At 41.5% G+C, this 9,019-nt stretch overlaps 1 protein-coding gene across 2 annotated transcripts in view; it reads right to left on the minus strand.

The window, feature by feature from the left end:
• aff2 (AF4/FMR2 family, member 2) overlaps positions 1–8,817 on the minus strand; it is a 321,218-nt gene extending 312,401 nt beyond the window's left edge. Inside the window, exons 1-2 of one of the 2 annotated variants that reach the window (XM_017692143.2) lie at positions 8,757–8,794; positions 8,594–8,669 (exon numbers count right to left, since the gene is read on the minus strand). In XM_017692143.2, the coding sequence (XP_017547632.1) occupies positions 8,594–8,646 (53 nt within the window). In that variant the 5' untranslated portion in view covers positions 8,647–8,669; positions 8,757–8,794. Of the gene's footprint in view, positions 1–8,593 lie in introns of both variants that reach the window. The other variant, XM_017692144.2, reaches the window with a different exon arrangement.
• Positions 8,818–9,019: the final 202 nt, after the last annotated feature.

Raw genomic sequence — 9,019 nt, forward strand, 5'->3', positions numbered from 1 at the left:
CCCCCACCAAACAATACTCTGGACTCACAAGATGAGCACTGTCTAAACAGTCCTTCCACTCTCTCAGTGGGAAAAAAAGAAAAACACTGCTTGTTCATAACCTCCATTAATATATGGGTTTCTAAAAGGAATTTCCAATTTCCGCGGTCTTACACAAGGCCAATGGGAAATGGTGAGTCTCAAAGATGAACTGATTCATCCCCTCGAAAAGAACACGAAGGAGGGAGGGGGTGGGGGGTGCTCTAGAGCTGTTGCTTGCCTCTCTTCAATCACCATATTTGTCATACAGTGCTTTCGGTGGAAGCAGTGACCTTTACAGTTACTGAGCAAATTACTTGGTGGTATAAAGGTAAGCTATTAGCCCGAAGATGCTCCAACTTAATCCGGCCAATCAGGCGACACTAGAATTCCACAGGCCATTAGAATATACACCGAATTTCCATATACACGAAGCACTTTGAATTGTCCACTACACGTACGACTTTGATACACCTCAATTACTGAAGGTTTTCTATCATACTGTGCACTCGTCCTGTGATGAAAGTCTGAGATACGGTTAAAGTAGCAGGATTAAAGGGCAAAGATACTTCAAAGATACAACTTGCTGCTTTTGTATCTATTATCACAGAAATGAAAAGCAATTCATACAATTCTACATCCATGCTAATGGTCCACAAATTCTTGACTATACCCCGAGAAAAATAAGAAAAATCCACAATAAACAAGCAGATATCAACAAGTTTCGCAAGGAAGAATAAAGCCTTGAAATACATTTGGTTCACATACAATTACCTCAGACTTCTTTTCACTCCGACTATTCATGGAAAGCGAAATTAGACTTCGGTATCAGAGGCTACAAGCTTTTTATTTTCATTTTTTTAGCACCATTAGTGCTTGAGTCAACACAGTCTTGGAGTGCATGGAATTCTGGTCTAAACAGCGCCGTCAAGCCTACTTGGGCTTGAAATTTAACGCACATTTGCATTCATGGAGTCATTACTACAGGTCTTATTAGGGCTGTTGTAATTAGTACGGAGTTAATAACTTTTCCTGAGTAGGGCTGCCAAACAGGGACAAAGCTGGAGAGGCCTGGCACAGCCTATCACTGACGGATTTTTCCCCTGAAGGGTCTTTGAGGTTGGCCCGCTATGTCAGACAATTAGGACTCGCAAGAAATTGCATTTAATTCTTTTTGAGGAAGCACTGTCCAAAAAAATGTGCCTTCACTATGAATCAGCAATAATTAGTGATGATTATAAAGCCTTTTAAATCCCCCTAGTGATTTCTTGACTTCATTTTTAAATCATACTCTACATGTATACATATAAATATATATACACACATATACATGTGTATGTGTGTGTGTGTGTGTGTGTGTGTGTGTGTGTGTGTGCGTGTGTGTGTGTAGGGCTGCAAAACACATTTATCACATTCAAGAATTTTCATTTTTCCCTTCTTTTTGTCTACATGTAAACGCCATATCAATGCTTTATTATGATTATGACTGATGTATACGCAAATATCTCTCATTCCTGTCGGGACAAAACCTTGTGTCTTCATTTTTGTCGTTTTTTTGTGAAGAAGCCAGTTGCCCTTGATGTTGTTTCAGGATGAATGGACCAATTTAAATGGTCTGAAATTACTCATAAAAAATATTTCTCTATTTACTTACATCAAAACTCACAAATGTTTTCCTTGTCCTGTAGTTATTATAGATAGATACTTACTATCTATCTATCTACATTAATCTATCTATAGATATACACACATATACATACATACACACACACACACACACACACACACATATATATACATACACACACACACACGTACACACACACACACACACACACACATATATATACACACACACACACACGTATTTGTATAGATTTATGTCCTTCTTTAGTCTTATGCCCTTGTCTAGTTAAGACCATTATTGTTCGGCTTTTTTGTTCTATTGTTTGGCTCGACTCGATTACTCCTCACAGACTACTCGACTAGGGATACAGTCAGTAGTGGCAGCCTCTCTCTGAACACCTTCAGAAACAGCACTGAGCGTGAGAATTTCATGGTGCATTTCTATTGCATTTCATTTCAGTAATCTGATGCCAGCTTTGTAACTTTGAAATCGATGCCTGAAATCACACAACCTTGTCAAATTTGATGAAGGGGAAGCACTTTGGGTCCTGTGTTACTTTCTAAAGCATCCAGGAGGGATGCAGACTTGGAAAGCCAAGCTCGTGCTCCCGGCTCTGTTCCTCCAGATGAACTTGTTAATTGCATGCTGAACCTGAGGGCAAAGAGGTGGAAAGCCGTCACCTTTCCTTTCTGCCCAAACCACCCCCTAACCTTACAGCCCCAAACCTTCTTTGCCAAGGTTTGCACTTTATCATTCCACAGCATTTGGCTTTCCTTTGGCAGGTGGCAAAACGAGGCCGTGGGCTCTGCGCTTGGCAGCCTCCTCTCGGTGCTGGGATGCCAACTGCTGAGGCTCTTTGCCCGTATGGTGGCCGCTGGGGCGCGCGGGCCGCTGCCTGGCACGGCCACCTTTTCACACCAGGCACAAATGAGATTGGCGCTGAGCGGCAGGCGCTCCTCGGGGGCTAGCCGGGTGATATATGGCCCCCCAGCTGTGGCCTGAGTGGAAGCGGGACAGGGCAAATGCGGTAGATCTCTCACTCCCGCCAGTTTCAGAGAACGCACTGTCCTAAACAGCAGGGAGGGCAGACTAACAGCACAGGGAAGTAGACACAGTGTGCAAACATAAAAAAAAACTGGCTGAGATGGTGCGTTTGTTCTTCACACACACACAGAGACACACACACGCACAAAGACACACACACACACACACATACACAGAGGCACAGACAGAGGAACACACATTCACACACACCCCAGGTTTAAGACAGCTACCTGAACATAGCGCAGTGGTCAATGGAGTCCTATTAGCGTAGGTTCAGTTGTATGTGTTTTAGGCTTAAACAGGTCTAAAACACACAAATTCTGCTCAAAACTCTGAATACAAATTAGAGCTGTGTGATATATAATTTATACTATTGATTTATAAAACTAAAGAAAGGGTTCTTTTATACATTATTTGCGGTCTCTCTTTTTTTTTTTTAATATTTAACGTAATAAGGCTGATGAAGCTTCAAAGACAATGATCATCATGTTATGAAAGAGAGCTGACAGAGAACCAGAGGACTGGTTCATTTCAAACAGCTTGCTAAATAACATTAAATATAAAACAATAATAAAATGATGAAAATATAACACTAAGGTGAAACACATGAAAGTGGTTTTGAAACTCCCATCGATCAGGCTGACGTTTGTCCAGCAGGGGGCGCTACTAGTATGCAAGCCGCTTCAGTGTTAGTCGTTTAGAGAAATAAACAGTCATAGTGTTTGCAAATGAGTTAGTTATGAAGAGATATTGTATTGTTTACGTGATTTCTATTACAGAACTTCATTAAATTAGTTCATGCTTATTTGAAATAAAGCTCTGCTTTATTGTGTCCCAATGTTGGCTCAAGCTACAAGTTCAAATGTTAGCCCAAAGCCACAGGCTAGTTATAATACAACAATACAATTAAATATGCTGTGATACGCTGTGATACAATTCAATACAATCCGATCCACTGTTACCACAGCTTACTGGTAATACCAATAACCAAAGCTTAACATCAATATGTACAATCCTGTATAAACATCACTTTGGTTTAATTTTAAAAGAAGTGAAAATCAAGCTACGCCAGGTTTGTAAGACATTAACTTAACACGGAGTAGCCGTAGCAGGGAGAATGGGTTCATTAAAGGGCCCATATTGTGGAAAACCGGATGTTTTTGGACTAGAGAAGTTTGATGTATGTAAACATTCTTAAAAAGCTTTAACATGTATCATTCACACCCAATCAGTAAAGCCCATATACAGAAACTAAACTGTTTTAAATTCAGTTTTTGTGATGTCACACATTTACATCCGCCAGTCTACAAGGCTCTAACTCCACTAACTGGGGCGTTTCAGTCCTCATGGATCTCTGAATGATGCACCATGCAGGGCGGCCAATCAGAAGAGAGGTCACTTATAAGGCTTAAAGGCGAAGTCACAATAATTCTTAGGTACAGTGGTTTTAAAAATGTCTTCTGGCTGTGTCTGCTGCACAAAACCACACAAACATTATAAGTGGACCTCAAGGGAAAAGAATACAATAGGAGAAAATGTTGGCTGTGGGCCCTTTAATGTTATTAATACAAACTTAAATATCATCAGATACTGTCAAGCTGTTTTATATGAGAAAACGAAGAGCCAAAAAGCCTTGCTGGTGCAAATTACTATTAAAGTAAAGTGACTCACTTTCACCTCTGACCACATTCGCCTGGTCAACCCATGTACCTAAAAAGCCAAACTCTTCTTGTTAAACAGTGGCATTAGACAAGCATATCACTGCTGTCTGAAAACCTTGTATCTCCAAAATGGTAAGTTTACAGGAGAAGGAAAAAACACACTTTGTTTTTAATGTAAGTCAATGGAACCAGACGTCTTTCCAAGTCATTTTGGGCCATTTCTTTTGGTCCATTCATCATAGAATATACACACAATGTAAAGACCAGCCAGCATTTTCAAACTATGTCAAAAACTGAAAAACGACAAAAACTGAGATAAGAGGTTTCCATCCGACAGCAGCAATATAGAAATTCATTATTTAGAACAAAAATCTCTGCTGGGCAAAAAAACAAGTCGGAGGCCAAAAAAAGGGCAACTGAGTAATTTAATAATTCCTCCTGGGTTGCCACAAAGCACCTTCACATAAAAAGAGAAACAAATATATATATGACTGAAATCTTTGTCCAGTAAAGGCAGATACTTTCAAATAGACAACAGCAAGTAATTAGACCTCATTCACTTGACTCACAAATATCAGTTGTGACAAATATGTAACTAACTTCCCAGCATATCTGTACCATCTTGTTATGAAAGGGGGATAAAAAAAACAAAATATCCACCATAACTAGGCCCAGCACGGGCAGCAATTATCATTACGAAACAAGTTTTGCATAAACACACCTCAAACTGTGGCTAGAACGTCTGACTCAGGTGGAAAGCAGGCGTAATTGTGCCAGCCGAGCAATCAAGCCGTGGTGTCGACACAGCAAAGCGCATCCCCCCCTTCCCACTACCTCGGTGACTAGCACGCTTAACCTCCATCTCCTTCCATGGGGCTCATTTTGCATCTCGCTAAATTTTGCACCCTGCCAGATTCGCCTTGATTAAATCCAACACGTGTTCGGGCCCTGAACAACATGGGGGGACGTCAGATCCAAATCAATACCACTGCTGAACCTCAGCCTTGGGCTACAAAATCAGGAGGCGAGCAGGATAATTATTAAATTCAAAAAGGAGCAAATCAGCTCCTTTATTTATTGCTGCATGCTTCTGGATCAAATGCATCACTCTACAGACAGGGAACACTCAAAGAGGGAACATTTCTCTTTTTTTCTGCTTGAAAGGAATGGTCAAGGGTTTCTTAACCTGCTGTATCTGTAGCTTATGATCGATTAGTGCACATAATCTTTTTCCTGCACTTAGAAAAGAACAGAAAAGCAGTTGACTCAAAGTAAACTTATGATAGCAGCCAATGGGAAAGGCTTTCATTATGAGCAGGCTTTGACTCAACTGGGTATTACTGGGGCAAACATTATTAAAAATGACTGTCCATAATAACAGAGACCATATGCTATGGATGTAGATAAAGATTCGGCTGAAAAATGCTGGAATAGCATTTTGTGCATGTTGTCGTTGGTGTGACAAAGTCTGAATACCAACTTTACAGGAGAAGGAAAAAACTTTCTTAACCGTGAATGGACGTTAATGAAGCATCATTCTTTCCCAAGCAATTTTGGACCATTTCTATTAGACTGGTCATCATGAAATTGTAACACATTGCAAATAACATAAATGGAGGCATTTTGACTGCAACGATGCACAAGTAAATATACAGATGTAGCATGGAACCATTGTTGTTGTTTTTTTTTATATTGCTGTTGTCATAAGGAAACCTTGTATCTCCACAATTGTAACTTAACAGGAGAAGCAAAAAAAACCTACTTTACATTTAATGTAATGCAATGGAACCAGAATGTTTCCAGGTCATTTTGGGCCATTTCTTTATGAAATTTACACACAATATAAAAGTCAACAGACATTTTTTAAAATTAAGTCAAAAACTCAAAAACGACAAAAACAGCGACACAAGGTTTTCTTCCGACAGCAGCAACATGCACACACTTCAAATTCTTCTTATATTTAAAGACCATGACAACATCACAGAAGATCTGCCACAGCAATAGTAATGAACATCTTGCAGCTCCTCCTGAATGCCAGTGTTTATGCTCTGCCTAAGCACACAGAAACTAGCCCGAACTCTAAAATGTCAATCCGAATGTCTCGGGAATTCCGTCTTCATTTCTCAAAGTGAGCTAGCAGTGGAAGCGATGCCATCTTTCATTTGCTCCTGAGCAGGTTTCGGCGCAGCCGTTACATATTCCCGAGCTGATCTCTCTGATTTACATGTAATTTAGCTCTGCTGAATTCTGAACAGGTGTTTCAGGTTTAGTTTCAGTGCAGTAAAACAGAAACCAAACTGAATGGAACACTCAAAACGTGCCTTTAAAGCAAAAAAGAGCCGAAGACAATACGCCAATCTAACCTCAACCGCAAGCGCTCACTGTGCACAAAGCCTCCACACACAAAAGTATTAATGAACTGGAGCTCGATTCCATTCTCCTGAACTCTGAGGACAGCTGCAACGGATAGGCCTTTCCAGAAGCATAAATGATAAAAATTAAACATGATGCATAAAGGACATCAACCTGGAACAAAGCAGAGTGCCTCAACTTGGGGGGAAAAAAAGGGCAAAGACATGTTCTCTCTAAAAGCTATCGGGCAAAGGTGAACGGCTCAAAAAAGTCTAAGTAGGTACTCAGCGAGCTTATTCCACACACCACAATGCAGGTGGTAAAAGCGCTGTGATTTTCTCCTACGAGCACAAGGAGACAGAGGAACAAGAGGAGAGACAAGAGGATAAAATAAGGGTGGCACTGATAAAGCCAGGCGGAGAAAAAGAGCAGAAAGTGAATGAGAGAGACGCTGAAATTCTAGGGAAACTCATTCAGGGAAGCAAACAAAGGAAGAGCCAAAACCTTTCCATGCTCTGGCAAAGTCTCATCAGCGCAGCGGCTAGAGAGGCAGACCACCCCAAGGCCTTTTGGCCGTTTTCTTATTAGCTGTTTTTGGTAAATCTTACAGATGATGAGTGCCTTAATGCTACCGGGGGGGGGGACGACACAATGGGCCCCTAAACTCAGCCACATGGTGGAGCTGTGTGTTGCTATGGAATGTGCGAAGTGGAGGGTTTGCAAAGTGGAAGGTCTGTGACAGAGCAGCGTTCAAAACAAGGCACGAATATTATACATTATGCATCATATATGCATAGAAAATTCAGTGGAAAATCTAAATCACAGATGTATGTGTAAATACTGCTTTTGCCTATTGTCTCTCTCTCTCATATATATATATATATATATATATATATATATATATATATATATCGTTGCTGTCAGAAGGAAACCTTGTATCTCCATTTTTTCTTTTTTATTTGAAAATGTCTGTTCTCCTTTACATACAATAGTTATGAATTTCATGAATGGCCCAAAATTACTTGGAAAAATGTCTCGTTCCATTCATTTACATTAAAAGTAGAGTAGGTTTTTTCCTTCTCCAGTAAAGTTACCATTTTGGACATACAACGTTTCCTTATGACAACAGCCATACACACTCACACACACTCACACACCACACACACACACACACACACACACACACACACACACACACACATCATATATATATATATATATATATATATATATATATATATATATATAAACACAACACTATTCCTTCTATATAACAATTTTTACAACATTTATTAGATGAAGCATGAAATGATCTGCCGAATGTGTCAGGCCTGAATTTCCTCTCACACTATTCAATGTTAATTGACAGAAAGGTTTTGTCTCAGCACTAAAGCGCTCCAACCATTCCAGTGATAAACGACCAGCTTTACGCTTCCTTTCACTGACCAGCGCTAAACACACAGCACACGAGGAAACGCGGCAACGACTAAGCGATATCCACCAACTTCATGCTGCCTCAGCACGATAACGAATAAAAAGGTGTTCAGACGGGCAAAAGCCAGAAAGTCCCCCACCAGCCGGAGAACTACGTGGACTGCTGTTAACGGCGAACTTGTACCGGCAGTGTGAGGTGGCAGTCTCTCAGGCTGAGGCGAACACTTTCCCTGAGAAACGCTCCGCGTCTAACCCTAAAAACCGGTAAATAAGAGATTCCAGCACATCCAGCCTGAATCCCGGGGGCTTTAAGCTCGTATTTTAGGGATGCCACAAGCCGACCCCCTTCTTCCCCACAGCAATGTGACCACGTCAGTTCGCCGTTTCGCTACAAAAACGCACCGCTCCGTCACGACGGAGACGCTTACAGGTAAAGAAACTGGAAAAGGAGGCTTACCATTGCTGCTCCAGCTCCCAGTCCCTGAAGAAGTCAAACTCGAATAGGTCCATGTCTGGTGCTCCACTGTGAGTGTCTGTAAAAGGGTAACCGGTGGCCGTTAAGCGTCTGCGTCAGCCTGCATGCAGGCACGGTGTGTGTGTGTGTGTGTGTGTGTGTATACCGCTGCTAACTACGACTAGCTGTATTGTAGCAGCCCGTCTCTCCCTCACACTCTCTCTCACTCTCACTGACGAGCCGCCGTGTGAGGAGAACCTAAACGCTACAGCTCCCACTGTCCGCCCGTATTCGGTCAAATCCCGCCTCCCTTGCTCTGTGATTGGTTGACACCGTCGCCGCTTCTGTGCTGCGATTGGCTAGTAGATCACGCTCACACGCAGTCAACCCTATTGTGAGCGCGAACTACCAGCCAATCCCCGCGCGGCG

The sequence above is a fragment of the Pygocentrus nattereri genome, chromosome 8, assembly GCF_015220715.1.
Source record: "Pygocentrus nattereri isolate fPygNat1 chromosome 8, fPygNat1.pri, whole genome shotgun sequence".
In the NCBI taxonomy this organism is placed as follows: Eukaryota; Metazoa; Chordata; class Actinopteri; order Characiformes; family Serrasalmidae; genus Pygocentrus; species Pygocentrus nattereri.